Below are 20,654 nucleotides of genomic sequence, written 5' to 3' on the forward strand. Positions count from 1 at the left end.
AAGAGAATTTAATTCTGCTTGAATTGCTCCTTTCCACATTGGCCAATCATTTCTATGTCGACATTCTTCGACAGTTTGTGGTTCACTTTCTTCATTACTTTTTGTAATGTTCTCATTACTTCTAGTAATGTCAAGAGCAACTTTAAACGAAAATACGTTGTCAACAACGGTTTTGTTTCTATCCAATATTTCACCCGTGTTCATATAATGTATTGAGATCTCATTACTTTCAGGTACCTGTTCCTCTTCAGGAAATAACTCTTCGGGAGATTTCTCTTCAAGAGATTCATACTTACGGGAAAATATTGATAGATTCATTCTTTCATTTGCCTGTTTTGTGGGTTTCGCCTCTCCAGGAGCATTTGAATTTGTTATCTTGGTCTCTTCGAGAGTACCAGCTACTTCGGCCTCTTTGCCTTGGTTTTTCCTTTTTCCAGGAAATTTATCTCTTGCACCGACAGGTCTCCCACGCTTCTTGCGTGCCTTAGACTCATCACTTGCTAAGCAAGTAGTTTGTTCTGCAGGAACTTCAATGCGTGCTGGAATGTTAGCAGCTGGTATATGAGACTTAGTTACCTTCTTTGTGTCGGTGAATGCATCCGGTAGTTGATTTGCAATACCTTGCAAATGAATAATTCTTTGAACTTCTAGGTCACATTGATTAGTACGCGGATCAAGATGAGATAATGTCAAAGCATTCCAAGTAATTTCACCTCGAGCTTCTGGCTGTGATTTATCTCCCCCTGATGGTGGGAACACTGATTCATCAAAATGGCAATCCTCAAAACGTGCTTTAAAAAGATCACATGTTAAGGGTTCAAGGTATCTAATGATAGATGGAGAGTCAAAACCTATATAGATACCAAGTCTACGTTGAGGACCCATTTTAGTGCGTTGGGGAGGTGCAATAGGTACGTTCACAGCACAACCAAAAACTCTTAAGTGAGAGATATTCGGTTGTTGACCAAATACAAGTTGTGTAGGCGAGTATTTGTGATATACAGTTGGCCTAACACGAATTAGAGAAGCAACATGTAAAATAGCATGACCCCAAGCAGAAACTGGTAATTTTGTTTTCATGAGCATCGGGCGAGCAATCAGTTGAAGTCTTTTAATAAAAGACTCAGCTAAACCATTCTGGGTATGTGTGTGTGCAACAGGATGTTCAACATCAATACCTATTGACATGCAATAATCATTAAATGCTTAAGATGTGAATTCTCCAGCATTGTCCAGACAAATTGTCTTGATTGGATAATTCGGAAATTGTGCTCGTAATCTGATTATCTGGGCAAGAAATCTAGCAAATGCAACATTTCGTGTAGATAATAAACAAGTATGTGACCATCTGGTTGAGGCATCAACTAAAATCATGAAATAGCGAAATGGTTTACAAGATGGGTGTATTGGACCACAAATATCCCCTTGAACTCTTTGTAAAAATGATGGAGACTCAATAATGACTTTAGAGAGAGATGGTCTAGTTATCAGTTTCCCTTGTGAACAAGCATTACAGGGGTAATTGCTGGGCAAAAGAATCTTCTGGTTCTTTAACAGATGCCCATGTGAATTTTCAATAATACGACGTATCATTATTGAACCTGAATGCCCAAGGCGATCATGCCATAGCATGAAAAGTTTTGGATTAGAGCACTTCTGGTGCATAACCGCATATGATTCAATTGTTCTAATCGTCGTATAATATAGCCTAGAAGAGAATGCAGAAAGTTTTTCTAATACTAGCTTCTGGCCAGATACATTAGAAGTGATATATAAATACTCTTCTTTGCCTTGGCTGATGGTTTCAATATGGTAACCATTACGACGTATATCTTTAAAACTTAGTAGATTTCTTCTGGATCTGGTAGAATACAAAGCATTGTCAATACTTAAACTTGTCCCATTTGTAAACACAATATTCGCTCTTCCGGAGCCTTCAATTAGATTTGCGGAGCCTGATATTGTATTGACATTTGCTTGTATCTTTATCAATTGTTTAAAATATTTGTTATCCCGAAGAATGGTATGTGTTGTACCACTGTCTACCAAACAAATATCTTCACCGGTTATCTTTGTTTTTGACAATGCATTGTTAGTATCCATGTCCCTATTATAAGCAAGATATAAGTTTAAAGATTTCATAAATAGATAACTGAAACACACCTTAACATTTTATTACAAAGACAAATACAACATGACGTATTTCTTACAACATGATTAAAAACATAAACACACATTCAAGTTTATTACATGCAATATAAGTAGGAAATGATAATTTAGTCTAATTGCTGGGACCATTCGGGGTAGTCGTTTTCATCATAGAGATCATTTTTCGTTCCACTTGGTTCACCGATATACTCAGAGATATCAAAAGACGAGATATCAAAAGGTTCAAAAAGGTCAGGTTGATTATTATGCATTTGATCAGTGAAGTTTGTTTCAATTTCCTTTTCCTTTCCTTTGATAGATGCCTGGTAAAGGTCTGCCAAATGCCTCGGCGTACGACATGTACGCGACCAATGTCCTTTCGCTCCACATCTGTAGCAGGAGTCCTCAGAATTCCTAGGAGGCTTATTTTCTAAATTCTTCCCTTTTCCTGCAGACACTTCTGATCTAGTCCACTTATTCCACTTCTGGGGAATATCTGGTTTCTTGCCTGATTTCTGAACATATCCTCCATGGACTTGGTGGTTATGGCTACCACGCCCATGCCCACGTCCACGACCATGGCCACAACCACGACCTCGTCCCTGATTGGGAAAAGAGACTCTATTCGCTTCTGGGAATGGTATAGAGCCAGCTGGACGAGACTCGTGATTCCTCATTAACAACTCGTTATTCTGTTCAGCAACCAGGAGACAGGAAATTAAATTTGAGTATTTCTCAAACCCACGCTCTCTGTATTGCTGCTGCAGGAGTAAATTGTTGGCATGAAAAGTGGTAAAAGTTTTTTCCAACATATCTTTTTCAGTGATAGTTTCACCACATAATTTTAATATCGAAACTATCTTAAACAGAGCGGAGTTATACTCACTGACAGATTTATAATCTTGCACCCTTAAATTTAACCAGTGATAACGAGCTCTTGGCAGTATCACTGCTTTTTGGTGCCCGTACCTTTCTTTCAGATTATTCCATAAGGTTAATGGGTCCTTAACCATAAGGTACTCAGACTTCAGGTCTTCGTGGAGGTGGCGGCGAATAAATATCATTGCTTTGGCGCGATCCTTCAAGGACGCGTCATTACCAGTTTTAATCGTTTCTCCTATTTCCATGGCATCGAGGTGAATCTCAATGTCAAGAATCCATGATAAATAATTTCTTCCTGAAATATCGAGTGCTGCAAATTCCAATTTTGTGTAGTTCGACATTGTCTATAAAGATAAGAGATTTCAATTTAGATAAACATTTAAATAAGGGATAGTTGAATGAGCGACTCATATTTAATGAAATGCAATAATAAATCTAAGGAAATATTATGTAATAATCACAAATATGTGAATCAAACGATGTTTACTTAAACCTGCAAGGTTAGAATGTAAATAAAATAGAAACATGTGGAGTAAATCGTAATTTCTTTATACTCTAGGAAAAACAAAGTAGCAATAAACCAAAAGAAAACTTACTGATACAATCATAGAAAGAACAAACAATAATTTACGTACGGATGCGATCAGTTATTAGGAGACTTTCAAGTCCAACTATCAAATAAATGTATCATATTATTTATTGTTCATGACATGGCAACTTAATGTTATCTCTTTGTTTTTCAAGTCAATTAGTGATGGAATATAAACGATTTGCGTATAACTGGAAGTTCTGAACATGAAATTAATGCTGATAAATGATTTTATTCTTATTTGTTTTTGATAAAATTTTAGAGAAGATATAATAAATATGAAATTATGTGAATATTTTCTCAACCACTGGGGTTAGCTCAGTGGCCAAACACGTGGTTTCTCTTAAAGAGATCACGGGTTCGAAGCGGTGTGGTGGATTCAATATTGAAGACCCACCCACTTTGTTGCAAAAATTACTTCGGGTATTCTCATTTTTTTCATATTGTGCAAAATACTTCTAGTATTCTACCCTCCTTTTTTCATATATATAAGTATTACTAGTAGAATACTTCAGGTATTCCTTTTCTTTTACTATAAGTAGAAAACTTCAGGATTCATAATTGGTAAGTACTTCAGGTACCTTCCTTTTTTTTTAACATATACTGCTTGTATATATTATGCAAAAGAAAAGAATATATAGGAAGCAGAGCAAATGAGTTACAGGAAGTGTAAATCATGTACCTTTCTCAGTAGGCTAGAGACTCGTGCTGATAACGTGTTATAAAACTAGCGCAATAAATAAGATTGCAGAAATTAAATTGAGCACTGGACACAAATATATAGAAAGGATAGTTTCTCCAGGAACTATCAAGAACAAAGTAGGTCTTCAGGACCTATTATATTATATCAGTTTTCTTTTTTGCTTTCTGTCTTTCCTTTCTGACTTACACGAGATGAACCGCATGGCCTTACAAAACTATCAATTTATAGTCAAAGCAAGGAACAACCTAATAAATAGGTTAGATGAAATAGTAGCCTTTATCTTACAAGTTGATCATCCACAATAATTCACAACAATTTATTAGTTATGATGGTTTTCTTACAACTGTGAATGGCCATCGGTGCTCTGCCAATTTCACATTACTCCATTATTTCCAGAAGATCTTCCCTCAAATAGCCTCTCCCTTGCTTTTATTGCCTGCAACATGAAAATTTGCCCCATAAAAAATAATTCTCCCTCCGTCCAATTTTCTTTGGTCTTTTTCGATATTCGCATTGTTTTTTAAACTCTTATATCTCCCAATTTATATTATTTTTCATAATTTTGAAAACTCTGTATTATAGATCTAATCGAGAACTATCAAACAAGATCTATATTGTATATTTTTTGAGATTTATATTGGAATGTATAAGAGTTTAAAGAACGGCACCAATGTCGAAAAAGTCCAAAGAAAATGAGACGAATGGAGTAATAAAAAGATGAAGAAGAAGAAGAAGAAGAATATAATAATAATAATAATAATAATAATAATAATAAAGAATATGGTTAAAATCTCCATATGAATATGCAATTTGATTGGAAAATATATGATGGCTAGTGCTCCATTCCTTGGATAAAGACTAAGTAGTGCAAAGAAGATTTGAAAACCTTTGAATAGAAGTCGACTCTTAAAGAACTCAGAAAAAAAAAATCTTGATTTCTTTTAACTAGTCTTTCTGTTAAAATTTTATACTAAAAGTCATGCTTTTATGTAATTGATTAATATTTAATTTGTTTTATATTAATTAATTTTATCCGTTTTAATGAGAATCTGTTATGGGCAATGTTAACATAATATTATTGGATGTTATGCTTGTGTGTCTATTATTCTATATAGTAGATGATTCAATGTGTAGAGTACAGCTTAAATACGGAAGATGGATTATCGGTTCTTGTGGAATATAAGATTTAGTTCACAATCTTAGATGAAACTAAACACACCATAGCACGATGTTTTAGTAGGTCTGTCTTAACTACGAGAAACGGAACTAGTTCCAACTTATTGTGCTATTACACTTTGTGTGTATTGAACGAGATCGTTTTGAAGTAATTGTTTTTGTATTGATTTTATAAGACAATTAGAACCCCATGATTATTATGAATATTTATGCTCTTAATCCAAAGATAATTAATTGATATATAAGTCTAATGTTGTTGACTTTGATTTATTAAAGAGTGAGATCCTCTTTAGGGTCAATAGTCTCAATAAGTTGGGTCACAACATTATATATATATGATAACTACTTGAGTAAGCTTATAAATTTCGATTATGTTAAATCCTGTATGTGAATATTTGCATTCGACATATCGAATAAGTTAAGTAAAAAGTCTCAAGGTATTTTATAGATGTTGATTAAATATAATTGTCAATAATTTGATTTAATCAACAAGTATTTGTAATCTTAACATGAGGAAAATTTAAGTATTTAATAACGTGAAACTTGAAATATAATTTGAGATGGGGAGGAGAGTGCAATTATAATTCTATAGTAGTATGAATTATAATTTGTGTAATAAGAAATAGAATCCTTGGAGGATTAGATTTCTTAATTACACAAGGAGCCCAGTCTGTATTTATCCTTAGATCTCTATCGTAGCCCTATATATTCACGAAATAGAGAGAGACTGGGAGAGAGCAAAAAGATCACAAAGGAATCCACCCTAAGTTCGTGTTCTAGGCGTGCAGGGCGAGGTTCTGTCTAAGTGAAACAGTAACACAAAAAGAAACAAGTCAACCAGTCATTGTGTCGCAGGGTGTTGAGGTGAAACCGTAGTTCCGCCTTGTAGGGTTTTCCGTTCATTTTGTTGTTCAATCTGTACGCGTCTAGGTTCTGGGATTCGGTTTCCCAACACTTTTGCTTCAAATGTATTAGAATGGCTAGACATATTAAACAGCTTTGAGAGATTAAAGATGGAAAATGGACCTGCATTTCCCAATTTGTGCAACTTGTTATTATAGAAAGCAGAATTGTTTGTACAATAGCACCAGCTTGTATCCCAATCCACAAGCCTTTTCCTCTCAACTGTACCCAAAAAGCTAATGTGGCAGCCATTGGAATTCCAACAAGATAGAAGGCCCCAAGGTTGACATAAGCCCCTATATGCTGCCACCCACATCCCCTAGCAACACCTGATCCAAACAAAAAATTAGTCAGGAATTATAATAAATGAAACCAACAACACAGAAGTTTTTCACACCTTACACTATTGGCCTCAAATATGGGGTCCTTTGCATGATAATCTCAGAAAAAAAAAGTTTAGAAAATCAGTAACCAAACAAATTTTATTCGCTGATGTTATGGAAAATAATTCAACACATATTTCAAAAACTGCAACCAAACGAGGAACATCAAGATACAATATAGATAACCTGAAAGCACCCCTTGTAGACTATCCATTATAACAGAAAGGCAAACAAGCGGCGCCATGGAGGTGACATAGTCTACAACTTCTTTTTCATTGCTGAAAGTGTAACCAAAAATGCGTCGCGTGGCAAAGAGGGTTGCGCTCACTATTGTAGTCTCCATGACAGCAAGAAACATCACAACAAGTACAGCAACCCGAGCCCCTTGTGCGTTTCCAGCTCCTAACTCATTTGAAACTCTAGTGCTGAAAGAAAGATAATTGCATAGATAATATTAGCTTATTATGTGTGAAACAACAGCTGTGAAGCACCAACATGAACAAGTCAACATTTTGCATGAGCATACCTGACGGCAGCACCAAATCCATACGGTATGGCGTAAAGTGTTGAAATGGTATTGAGACTGTTCACAAAACTAAGAAGAAATTATGAGTGGTAATTTGCTGAAATCCCAATACCATAATTCCTAGTTTATATGGTAGAACATTCAGAATAGCCAACCAAAATATAAACCACCCATATTCTAAGACTCCTATACTAAATAACAACCATTCCCATTTTTCCTATTAGAAGATTCAGGAGGTTGATCATCATATATTGAGATAGACAGAGTACATACCATACAGAGAGCACAGAAGTTTCTAGCTCTGGATTTGGTAAAAGACCAGAAAGCAAGATAAGCAGCTCAAATGACCACCACTCAAGACTGCATTCATCATCCAAATAAAATCTCCATAGAATAATGAGAATAGTAAAGGAAATTAAGCTTTCATGCTTTGTTTAAGAAAATCGCCTATGTGGTAAACTGGATAAAGAACAAACAAAATTACCATAACATAACAGCAGAAGGAATAGCAAAGCTAAAGAACTCTGCAACTCCTCGTAACACATCCATTGAAATTGGAGCCCGGGTTTTCGCACAAGCAGAAGAGTACCTCATGTACAATACAAGGAAGGTCACGTTCAACCAAATGGAAATGTCAATTGCTAATGCACCTCCAAGGCTATCCAATCCGGACTTGAACACCAGAACCCAACAAAGTGGTATGTGGAGAGCGAGAGTGGCACATGAACTTATGAGCATGGGAAGGGTCAGACTTTGCATTTGAAAGTACCGAACAAGCGGTTGAAGAATTGCATACGCAAATATGGAGGGAACGAGCCACTTGGTGAATTTACCGGCTTCATGTGAGATTAGAGGGTTTTGGCCCATTAAAATAAGTACTTTCCCCATATTCATCCATAATATGGAGAGGGGGAGACAAACAATAATGAGAGAGAAAATAGCAGTGTAAGTTTGAGTCCCAATTTTTTGGTATTGTTGAGCTCCATAAGCTTGCCCACATAAGGTTTCCAGAGCACAGGCCATCCCTAACTGTTTCACAAGTAAAATTCATAGAGTTACAGGAAGAAATAAACACTAGTAGAATCCCTTAAACTGATACTTCAACAATCTATCATTTTGAGTCCTATATTGGTACTCGTAATCATTTCAAAAATATTTTAGGAATTGGGGTATTAAATTAAGTAAAATTTTAGAAATTCATAAACATCTTATACGGGTATCACAGCCACCCATAATCCGTGCATTTTCAGAAATTTCACATTTTTCTAGCTTTTGTATTTTCCTGTTACTGTGGACAACACCATGTTTTAGGCGGACTACAGATTAAAACCATTATACATTTACAACTAGGCTGTTAAAACTTAAGAAATACTGTTAGAAAGTAAACAAACAAACGGAAAACACATCAGAAATACTAACATAAGATTTTTCCACTAACTTATATGATACAGTGAGGCATCCTTTGTCTACTTTTTTCATTTCTTACCACTTAGGTGTCTAGGCCAATTTACGCACACCTCGACTAATCTCTGAGAGACTAAACTCGCCCTCCACTAAAGGGGCCCATTTACAGCTGGGATAAAATCCCTTATGGACGAGCCACCCGGTGGGGTTGCATCCTTTGTTTACTTGACCAAATTGACCCGAAACATGGGTAGGTGTAGTTGGATTCGGCTGGGAAAAGGCATGCTTATTGATTATTTCATTAAAAAGGGGCATCACTGCATGACAAAAGAGGGGGATCACTGCATGACAAAAGAGCGGCTTTCAATGCAGATTCACGGAAAATGTCACAAAGTAGCAAACTATACAAAATATGCCATCCAATCCTTTTCAATACATTTCTTGGTACCCAAGGCTAGCAAAAATATAATAGTTTAGTGTAAAGTAATTATATCTTGAACTTCTTGGTCAGAAAACAGATGAGTACCAAAAAATCAGCTTTATGCCAAAATTTGTTTGATAGTTTATTAGCCGTCGCACATAAAATGTCCTTTAGCTATGGGGCTATGGCTCTTACCAAATGGGCATAATCTTCAAACATACTACTATACTTCCAAACAAAAATTGAATAATTGGTTGACAGCAGTTGCTTTATGAACATCATACCAATGGACCATGGTAAAGGTTACCAGACAAAATGTCTCCCCCACCCACTAAACAAAAGGAGAGAGAGTCATAAAAGGCTGCCTAAAGATTTCCAAAGGCGAGTGGCTGCTCAGCAGTCAGCTGTCAGCACTATTCAAATTAGTTTATCCTAAAGATACTCCTTCCTTACCTCACCACTTCCACAAGGATAGAGAAAGTCTTGGTGTTATCACTTACCAATAAAGGGTTAATCAAAATGTCACTTCCACCTCATCCTTGTCAAGCACACTGTATCATTGTAAATGAAATAATTTCCGCACTCTATTTTTTTATATATACATTTTAAAACTTGTTTGTGTTTAAAATGTACGCAATAAAAAAAAAATTCAATGTACACTAAAGAAACCTTTTTGAAGTGCATTTATAAAAAATTAAAGAGTAAAATCGTTTTCCCCCAAAGTATCTAATCATTTTCATTTTTCTCCACCAACAATGGCCTTTGGGGGTAGAATAAATTTTACAAGTTTCGAAAAGTCAGAACTCCTTTTTAATTAACAAATCTATTGACAATACACACATTTTCTTGAAGTCCTCCTATTCGAATTATAAATTTGCTTCCATGTAATATCTTTTAGAAACTGCATGCAAGAACCAATCATTCTAAACTTTGTTTGGAGTGTTGGGGAGTGAAGAGGTGGTTTTTTGCAGAATAGTCAGATCGAGCTAGTTCCAAAATCGATCCAGAAATCAAGCGATGATTTTGCTTGACATAAACAGAAATCAATCGAGTGGGTATGAAGGCATCAAGCAATTTGGTACAGACTTTTTTTCCGGACTAATAGCACCCCGTAATACTCTCACATCCTCTTTGGCTACTTGGGTGAGAAATGAAAAGAAAGTGGTGTGGTATCTCTTAATGATGAGTACGTTTTCTACCATCTCATTTGGACAATCTCTCACTTTCTCTTCTCATCAAATCTCACCACTTTTGGTGAGAAACAAAAATGGCTTTATGAGAGATTCTTGATTCTCACCTCTTTTACCATCCAAACAAAGAAGAGAAACCTCTTCTCCTCCATTTCTTTTCTTTTCTCCTGAAAACCCACCATCCAAAAGGATTGTCAGGGCTGCGATTTTCATTGCTTTAGAACCTAGAAGTTAAGGAATTTCTGTCGCATGGTATGAAGGAATTTCACAAAAGGTTGCAACAAAAAAATAGTAGTAATTACATATCATATGAATGATATAGTGCCGGCTTGATTGTACAATATATATTCAATCATAGTGAAATAAATGCCATAAATGTGGTCCCACTGAATTCAAGACTGATTTTTTTGGGTAATGCAAGGTGTCACGAGCGGACTTGCGTGCACTTCGGATTATTACCAACAGCTCCTCCACAGCCGTTTTAGCATGAAGTAGCTCCAAAAGATGTTTGCAAAGGGAATCCAACCTAAAATCTTACAAGGAAGCAAACCCTAAGTCCCGGGAATCTAGTTAAAGGCCAATCAAACAAGTTTTCGAAGGCATATAAATAACTTCCATGTCCCCTGTTGTTATAATTAAGCAAGCATACAGATGCAGCAACAAGAAGAGAGAGAGGAAGGGGGATAAGATTACCAGAAAACTGTAGCCGGTGACGCCGGAGAGAGAGGTAGCAATGGCAGTGCTAGAGAGAGAAAGTTCACCGAGGTGGCCGACCATCATGGTGGATATAACTTGCAACAAGTACTGACTCAGAGTCACCGCCACCATCGGTGCCGCTATAAAACCCAACCTCTTCATCTCCCCAACCAAAACTCCCCATGTTATCGAACTACTCTCTGATGATGTCTTCTCTCCCTCCTTCACTAGCAGCAAGCCCTCTTCCATTCTCTCTCTCTCACTCTCTCTCTCTCTCTCTCTCTCTAGCACATTCACATCTTGCAGGAATCGAAAGAAACCCACGTATGTTTATTTATACGCACATAGAGAGGCTTTGGAAATTTGTGGTTCTTTTTGTCTTGTAGCGTGGGTGTTGGTATGTTGGAATTTTGTTTTTGTTTGTCCCTGGCCCTTTAAGGTCTCAAAACCCAATAGTTATCCAAAAGTGCTATGGGTACACGGGTTGTGTACACCATATGTACACTGTCTACTGGCGCCTATACGGCTGAGCCAAATCGTGGCCCCCTCTCTCTCCTCAAAGAAAATTGGCGCACCAATCTCCGAAAATTTTCAGAACTTTTGAAACATGTGGGGCTCCTTTATCAACAGATTCAAAACCTATCCGCCCCCCTCTCGGCTCAGGATCCTCTGTCCGAGAGAGCCTGTCTGGCTCTTCTGTCCCACGCCTATCTAGGTGCCACGTTACCCATGTTCCACCCCTTCGATTTTGTTTTACTCAACTGCTAAGTTTTGTTTGGTTGCCTTAACATCTCGTATTTATTTTTTATTTTTGTAGCGTTTATTATAGGTTTTACAAAAATGATTCAAAGCACAAATTATTCTCAGAATATTTTTTATGCGTTCTGAAAAAAATTAGCTCAATTCGATATCAGTAAGAGCTGTTTCAAAATTTATCGGTGCCTTACGAATTTTGAAACTGCCCTTACTGATATTGGATTGAGCTAATTTTTTTCAGGAACACAAAAAAAAAACTTTAAGAATAATTTGTAGTTTGAATAATCTTTGAAAGATCCGTAATAGGCCCCACAAAAATTAAAAAATCATTAATTTATTTCTTGTTTCATGGGTACCAACCAAACAAGTTTAAATGGGCAAGAAATTAATGATATTTTTTATTTTTGTGGGGTTCATTACGGATCCTACAAAGATGATTTAAATCGCAAGTTATTCTTAAATTATTTTTTATGTATTCCTGGGAAAAATTAACACAATCCGATATTGGTAAGAGTTATTTCAGAATTCGTAGGGCGTCCTCAAATTCTGAAACAGCCGTTAACGATATTGGATTGAACTAATTTTTTTTAAGAACTCATAAAAAAATTAATAATAAATTGTAATTTAAATCATCTTTGTAAAATTCATAATAGGCCCTACAAAAATTAAAAATAGTAGTGTAAATAACATATGATAAAGGCACCAAACAAAACACAGCAGCCGAGTAAAATAAAAGTTGACGGAGTGAAGCGTGGGTAACATGGCACATGGATAGGTATGGGACAGAGGAGCTGGACAGGCTCTCTCGGACAGAGGATCCGGAGCCCCCCCTCTCTCTCTCTCTCTCTCTCTCTCTCTGTTCTACATATTTCTCTCTCCAATTGACTCTGCATCTTCTCTCCTTCCCCACGAACATCGACGCCCTCCCCCACCTTTATGACGCCAGTCCGACGCAACCACCGTCGCTGTCCCACCGTCATCGTCGTCGTCCCTCTGGTACTGAAAGCCCAAACCATCAAAGAGTGGAACCACCCAATTTCTACCAAAAATAAGAAAAGTCTGCTTTGTTTCTACTAGAATACTACTCTTAAACTGTAGCATCACAGATCCGAGCTCTGCTTGACCCAAATCGAGCTGCCGAAAGTGCAGTGACATCCAAGTGTAGATACAAATGGTCATGGTGAAGTTTGAAGCTTAGTTGTATTTTTAAATGCGGTCTTAGTCGGGAGAACCGCCTTGACTCAATTGCAAAAGGCAAGAACAAAGTTTCGACATTAGTTTGCGTTATTGTTTGTGAAACTTTACAGATTTCATGGATGTAATACAATCATTTGTATTTTAAACATTTGTAACACAATCATGAATGTAATAACTTAATCCATTTTGTGATGGGTATATAATGGTTTCTTAATGATTCTGAGCAAATATTTAATTGTTATTACTAGTTTTGTACCATTTTGCTTGCTTACCCTTGTTCTTCATTTCAAACAAAAAAGCTGCAATTGGAGAAATAGAATGGAGAACACCAAATTTGTTCCTGCTTTCATTTGTTGCAAGATCTCGCGTTTCAGGCTTCCCGTTTATTTTTTGTATGCGTTTCAATTTGGGCTGTTGTGGTGGTTGTTTACACAGGCAATCTCTCTTTATAAATGTACTCTGTTTTACTTTCCAATGGCATGTGCTCTGTTTTTTTCCTTCGGTTCTTTGTTTCTTTCAAGACCAAGTTTGCATTCAAAGGCAGCTAGAAGAAAATGAAATAAATAGGCGAGTGAGATGTATAAATGTTAAAGAAATAGACTCTTCTGGAGCAATACTCTAGAAGGAAACATAGGTAGAAGAAACAGAGGTGTGGGAGAGTAACAGAGTTCAATAGCGATGAAGACTGGAGTCTAATACAGTTGCAGGGTGTATTCTCTTGCCTTCAAAATTGGTTGGGGATTTCGTTCGCGGCGGTGGAAGTCGGCGAATCCGTGGAGCTCGATGGCGCCGTCGCCATCCTTATCGATCTTCGACAGGGCGTCGGTTAGATCTGCCGAGGACGTGCCAGCAATGGCGTCGAAGATGAGGGCTTTGAAAACGGACTGGAGCTCGGAGACGGAGATCTCGCCGGCGTTGAACAAGCTTGTTGAATACAATCAGAGATTCAGAGAGAGAGGTTTTAGGAGAGAGAGGGGGATAGGTTTTGAATCTGTTGATAGCCCTAACATGCTTCAAAAGCTTTGAAAATTTCCGGAGATTAGTGCGCCAATTTTCTTTCAGAGGAGAGAGGGGGGCCAGAGAGAGTGGAGGACAGAGGGGGCGAGGATTTGGTTCAGCCGTACACACGCCACATAGGTAGTGTACATATGGTGTACACAACCCGGTGTCTCCATAGCACTTTTGATAGTTACCTCTGGTTAGGTCCCAAAATTTAATGAGTGAGAGGAGAGAACTAAAAAAATTAAAGTAATGAAATTGAAAAAAATTATTGGAACCTGTGCACAGAAAAAAATTGGGTTTTAAGATTTAGGCTCCGTTCTAAAAATTTTTTTAAAAAATAAGCAGTTTATTTCACATTTTCAAACTCATAAATAATATAAATGAAAAATAATTTTTTAATTTTTTTTGCATCGTATAAAAGATCTTTTAAATAAGATCCATATTACATATTTTTAGATTTCAATAAGTTCATAATTTTTGAGCTTGAAGTTACCTTTTTAAAAAATAAGAGTTTTTTTCCGTTTCCGAAACGGAGCTTTAAAGCCAACATAGTAGCTGCCTCAACGTTGATCCCATCCAAATGGGATCATTTCAGTTTGGAAACACTTACAATTAGTTTTTCTTATTGCTACAATTTCAAATCATTTTCATAAATTATCTACATATTTGGTCCAAGTATGAAGCTTCCATCAACCATCTATTTAGCACTACAATAACACCCGCTTTTTCTTTTTTTTTTTGATAAGTAATAATAACACCCGCTTTGCATGTATACAAGAACAAATTCATCCATAGATCATCACAGTTAGTTGTTGTATTTAATTTGAAATTTTAATCTCAGTATATTTATTTTGCTGTATAACCTATCTAGACCTCGTGGGAGTTTTGATTCAGTCATCTGTGCAATTAAGTTTGGCATGGGATAATCAGCAAGTGACAACTAAAGCAGAGGGGAGGTTGGTGAAATTTTAGAAACGTGAGGGGATGTTTTTTAGAAACCTCAGTGGAGGTAAGTGAAATTTACCCAAAAAACAATCACCCCATAAGTCGTTTGCCTGTCTTGCTGCTGTTGTTGCTGCCTGGGTGAAGAGGAGATCGTCAAAAGAGACACATGTACTGTACTGTACCTATGGTAATATTGTTATGAAGAGAAATTAAAGATTGTTGGGTTTCTCTGTTCATTCTCTACTTGGGATTTCTTGCAACTTATGATGAGAAGCTTAAGCTTTGGGGGGGGTTTCTCTAATTACACTTGAGAATCTTAACCGATCAAATTCTGTTTTCCCATTACTAGTATTTTTCAGCCATCAACACCAACTCTACAACACTTCCCAATCCCAATCCTCAATTTCACATGGCTCCACAGGCAAGGACACGACTTCACTCACCAACGCCCTCACCCTCTTTGCCAACTAAAGATCCATTATGCTCAGAACCCAAATCCACGGCCGTATCCTCAAGTTGGGATTTTCAAATCACATCTTCATGCGGAACAATCTTATCAAAATGTACTCTCGGTGCAGAGTTTTCAGTGATGGGCTTAATGTGTCGATGGTATGCCTGAGAGAAACCTTGCTTCTTGGACTCTGATTGTTTTTGGGTGCGGTTCATAATGGTGAGTGTGATTTCACCCTGAATGTGTACTTGAACATGACAAGAACTGGGTTGATGCCTAATGAGTTTTCTCTTTGCAGTGTTGTGAAGGTGTGCACTGATACGAGAGCTTATATGTTTTTTTTGATCGGCTGAGAGCTTATATGTTGGGGTTGTATGTACACAGTTTTTCTCTTAAAGTTGGGATGGAGAAGAACTAACATAGAACATAAATATGAAGAATATAAATTAATTACGTATTATTTTGAGTTTATTATTTTGTTAGAAAATTCTGTTTTAGTTGTTTCTTTTTGACAACCGTATATTTCTTTCTAGTATTTGATTTTCTAGTCAAATTAGAATTTTTTTTTTTTTAGAAAACTCTCAATTCTTCTTTAATTCAATAGCAACTCATTTGCCCTGAGGCTTACATCTCAATTTATAGAAGAGCATTACTAAAATACTAAAAAGGAAAGGTTGCAGCAAGTCTTGGCGGCGATTGGGTCCCCTACCCAATGCATAGAGGCTTTTGAAGTTGCAATCCCACCCCGCCGTCATCCAGTTCAACCTCGGTTTCCGAAAGAGGAAGAGGTGTCGGATGACATTTCTATCACCAAACCTTTGGCTGGTAATCATCAGACGAGGGGGGGGGGGGGGGGGGGGTAGCTTCATTGAGTGGCCATTCACATCAAATATTATTCCAGATCCAATTGTGGATTGGAGTAAACCGGCAGTTTTTGATAAAGAACCGGTGGAGAAAATTACTCAAGGAAAAAATCAAAAAATATTGCAAAAAAAAGTAATTGGTTGGGATAATCAATGCGTGAATCCTTTTTGGAAATATATTGGAGTTACTGTGAAGAAGAATATTTGGGTTGCATACTTAGAGAAAATTGGAAAGGCAATTGTTACTTTTATTTTTCAAGACTCTTCTTTACAATTTGGGTTTGGAAAAATCAATTTGAAGTACAAGATTAATACGGACAAGATTCGACGAATTCAACCATATAAACTTGAGGATGAGTTTCTTCAAGATGGGGAGAATGATGCAAAATGGAAATTGAAATAATTTAATAAATAGCTTTTTCTAGTTTTCCTTATTTTGATTTTAGTAATTTTGTTAGGGAGTTTCAATTTTAGAAATAAGTGTTTAAGAAGTATTTAGTTTCCTAATTTGTTTTGAACTACCATTCCTATTTTCTAGGATGCTTGGTCAAGATGAATTAAGATTGATTTTATTTCATTTTTAGTATTTTAGTAATGCTCTACTATAAATTGAGATGTAAGCCTCAGGGCAAATGAGTTGTTATTGAATTAAAGAAAAATTGAGAGTTTTTTCAACAAAAAAAAAATCTAATTTGACTAGGAAATCAAATACTAGAAAGAAATATAAGGTTGTCAAAAAGAGTCAACTAAAGCAAAATTTTCTAACAAAATAATAAACTCAAAATAATGCATAATTAATTTATATTCTTCATATTTCTGTTCTGCATCATTAATTACACATTATTTTGAGTTTATTATTTTGTTAGGAAATTCTGTTTTAGTTGCCTCTTTTTGATAACCTTATATTTCTTTCTAGTATTTGATTTCCTAGTCAAATTAGAATTTTTTGTTTTTGGTCATTTTTATTAATTAATTGATTCTGCTTCCTTTTTGAACGAATCAATTAGGGTTAGGGTTTTTTCCTATATAATAAGTTGTAAGCCTTCGGGCTAAGGGAGTTGTTTTTGATGAATATTAATGAAAATTGAGATTGTTTCTCATTATTGTGTGTTCGTAGAGGGAGCACCTCTAGTTCATATCTATTTGTGTTTATGTTTCAAAGAGATAATCTTTAATATAAACAAGTTCGTGATCTCTTCTTGTACATAATTTTGTAAAAAGAGGCTGCACTACATCAATTGGTATCAGAGCTCTTGTTCCAATCCTGACTATGGCCGAAGGACGTGCTGGAGGTCGAGGTCGAAGTTGCAAACTGGCCTCGACGTCATCCGGTTCAATCTCGGTTTCCGAAAGAGGAGGAGGTATCGAATGATGTTTCTATCACCAAACCTTTGGCTGGTAATCATCAGACAAAGGGGAGGACAATGATAAATGAAGCTATTATTGAGTGGCCATTCACATCAAATATTATTCCAGATCCAGGAGTTGATTGGACTAAACCACTAGTTTTTGATGAAGAACCGGTGGAAAAAATTACAAAAGGAGAAAATAAAAAAATATTGCAAAAAAAAATTGTTACAATGTTAGTGTTATTGAAAACTGAATTTATTGATCCGTTTTGGAAATTTATTGAAGACACTACATGCAAGTGTCATTGTGTTCCGATCTGGGAGGGAGGTGAATTTGTTTTGTCAAGGGAAATCATTCCTTCAAATTATCAAGACTCTTTTTTACATGTTGGGTTCGCAAAAGTCAATTTAAAATACAAGCTTGATGCAGACAAGGTTTGGCGTACTCAACTATATAAACTCGAGGACGAGTTTCGTCAAGACAGGGAGAATGATGCAGAACAGAAATATGAAGAATATAAATTAATTACGCATTATTTTGAGTTTATTATTTTGTTAGGAAATTCTGTTTTAATTGCCTCTTTTTGACAACCTTATATTTCTTTCTAGTATTTGATTTCCTAGTCAAATTAGAATTTTTTGTTTTTTGTAATTTTTATTAATTAATTGATTCTACTTCCTTTTTGAATGAATCAATTAGGGTTAGGGTTTTTTCCTATATAATAAGTTGTAAGCCTTCGGGCTAAGAGAGTTGTTTTTATGAATATTAATGAAAATTGAGATTATTTCTTATTATTGTATGTTCGTAGAGGGAGCACATCTAGTTCATACGTATTTGTATTTATGTTTCAAAGAAATAACCTTTAACATAAGTAAGTTCGTGATCTCTTCTTGCAAATAGTTTCGTAAAAGGAGGCTGCGTTGCATCAAGAACTCGTTTGTGGGCAATTCAATTTTGCACATGTATGCCAAGTTTGGATTCATCAAGGCAGCCGAGATGGTTTCTAAGGGTAAGGATAGTCATGAAGTTGGTTGTTGGAATGCCATGGTTGGAGGATATGCACAATGTGGCCTTGGCCTTAGTGCCATGAGCACTGTATATTCGATGCACCGTAGAGGAATATTTATGGATGACTTCACCTTTATTAATGCTCTTAAGGGTTGTTTGATTACGAGTGGTCTAGATTTTGGAAGACAAAATCATGGACTAATTGTTCAGAGTGAGATAAAACCAAGTACTTCGGTGATGAATGCTCTCATGGATGTGTACTTCAAAAATGCTGAGAATGGCCTAGCTTTCAAGATCTTCACCATCATGCAAGAAAGAGATGTCGTCTCATGGAATATTGTATTTACAGGTTCTTCTCAAGATGTAGACGCGAGGGAAGTGGCATGTTTGTTCCATAGTTTCATGCTCACAAGCTTGAAACCCAATCATCTTACTTTCTCAATCTTGTTTAGGCTATGTAGTGAGGTCCTTGAGCTCAATCTTGGTCTTCAGTTCTTTTCTCTTGCATTTCACTTCGGATTTAATGGTGAAGCTGCCACTGTGAATTCGTTGATTAACATGTGCTTTAAATGTGGAGCCATAGAGATGGCACGTTTGGTGTTTGAAAGTGTGCCTTCAAAGGGCAAAAATAGTTGGAATGAAATAATTTCTGGCTACAATTTGAGTTGTGATACTGAAGCAGTAGAGATATTCGCTGAATTGTGGAATTTGGGATCTGAAGCAAGCGAGTGCACGTTCTCTTGTGCTTTGGAAACTTGTTTTAAGGCTGGAAGTCCACAAATTTACATGCAAATTCATGGGATTACTATCAAATCTGGTTTTGCCTCCCACGGGTATGTTTGTAGCTCCTTAATTAAAGGATACTTCAAATTTGGGCTCTTAGATGAGGCATTTAAATTCACACAATGTTGAGAAATTAGATGTGGTATCTTGGAGTACTATAATATCTGCATTGTCAAATCAAGGATGTATCTCTGAAGCTATTAAATCTCTCAATTGTCTAAAAGAAGATGGTGGGGAGCCTGATGAGTTTCTCCTGGGCAGCATTTTAAATCTGTTCATTCTCAAATTATCAAAACATGTTACGAGGCAATGTTGGCAGTTCACTTATTGATGCTTATGCTAAACTTGGGGACATTGAAAATGCAAGGATGGCTTTTGATCAGTCATTTAAATCTCATGATGTGGTTCTCTCCAATACCATGATCACTGCTTATGCCCATCATGGTCTGATTTCAAAAGCTATAGAGCTATTTGAGAAGATGAAGTTGGTTGATCTGAAGCCCAGCCAAGCCACTTTCGTGCCAATTATATTGGCCTGTAGTCATGGGTCTTGTTGATCAAGGCCATGCTTTGTTCAAATCAATGACCTTAGATTACGGAATGGAACCTTCACCAGATAGTTTTGGTAGCTTAGTTGATTTGTTGTCAAGAAATGGACTCCTCCGAGATGCTAAACACATAATTGAGGCTATGCCATTTAAACCTTGGCCAGCAATTTGGAGATCCTTGCTTAATGGTTGTAGAATACACGGGGATAGAGAGTTGGGAGAATGGGCTGCTAGGAAGTTGTCTGTTGGTTCTGCAAAATGATGCAGCTTATATGTTGTTGTCAAAGGTTTATTCGGAAGATGGCGATTGGGAAGGTGTTGCAAAGGTAGGGATGGAAATGATGGAAAAAGGAATTCGAAAAGACTCGGGTTGTAGTTGGGTTGAGATATAGTTGAAATTTCCTACATGTGTATTCAATAGCCCTCAACTTATTTTGCAAATGAGCTGCTTGAAGTAAATGAACACTTTCTCTCCTTCATGATAAGGGTTCATTTGTTTGACTAGACTAATTCCCTTATATTAGTAGTCATAAGGTATACAATACTACACATATTACTAATTACATGGCATTGCATATAAGTTTTTATTTTTGCTTTGCAGGCGTTAGGGCTAGTGGTTAGTGAGCTTCAGTGATGATGTACATAATCTTAACAAGTTTGGGAGCTTGGAGGGGAAATGCGTGAGGATTTCACTCTTTTTATGGATGTGACCTCAGAATTTGTAGATCAC

General features: G+C 36.5%; 2 protein-coding genes and 1 pseudogene across 6 annotated transcripts; 1 reads left to right on the forward strand and 2 right to left on the reverse strand.

The window, feature by feature from the left end:
- Nucleotides 1–2,276: 2,276 nt before the first annotated feature.
- LOC131309453 (uncharacterized) lies at nucleotides 2,277–3,371 on the reverse strand. The gene has a single exon (XM_058336086.1). It carries the CDS (start codon nucleotides 3,369–3,371, stop codon nucleotides 2,277–2,279), a length of 1,095 nt encoding a protein of 364 aa, XP_058192069.1.
- A 1,029-nt stretch (nucleotides 3,372–4,400) lies between these two features.
- Nucleotides 4,401–11,355, reverse strand: LOC131311219 (protein DETOXIFICATION 12-like). 5 transcript variants are annotated; one of them, XM_058338573.1, is made up of 7 exons: nucleotides 11,019–11,349; nucleotides 7,795–8,339; nucleotides 7,584–7,670; nucleotides 7,311–7,367; nucleotides 6,971–7,209; nucleotides 6,525–6,730; nucleotides 4,401–4,758 (listed from the first exon to the last, which is right to left on the reverse strand). In XM_058338573.1, the coding sequence occupies exons 1-7, from the start codon at nucleotides 11,268–11,270 to the stop codon at nucleotides 4,696–4,698; spliced, it is 1,449 nt and encodes a 482-aa protein (XP_058194556.1). In that variant the 5' UTR covers nucleotides 11,271–11,349; the 3' UTR covers nucleotides 4,401–4,695. The 5 variants fall into 5 exon arrangements, with proteins under 5 accessions (XP_058194556.1, XP_058194557.1, XP_058194555.1 ...); XM_058338574.1 differs by having other exon boundaries at nucleotides 4,529–4,758; nucleotides 6,587–6,730; nucleotides 7,311–7,379; nucleotides 11,019–11,352; XM_058338572.1 differs by having other exon boundaries at nucleotides 4,529–4,758; nucleotides 7,311–7,379; nucleotides 11,019–11,351.
- Nucleotides 11,356–14,747: 3,392 nt separating this feature from the next.
- LOC131309454 (pentatricopeptide repeat-containing protein At3g24000, mitochondrial-like) lies at nucleotides 14,748–20,316 on the forward strand (annotated as a pseudogene).
- The last annotated feature ends 338 nt before the right edge of the window (nucleotides 20,317–20,654 follow it).

The sequence above is a fragment of the Rhododendron vialii genome, chromosome 12a, assembly GCF_030253575.1.
Source record: "Rhododendron vialii isolate Sample 1 chromosome 12a, ASM3025357v1".
Taxonomy (NCBI): domain Eukaryota; kingdom Viridiplantae; phylum Streptophyta; class Magnoliopsida; order Ericales; family Ericaceae; genus Rhododendron; species Rhododendron vialii.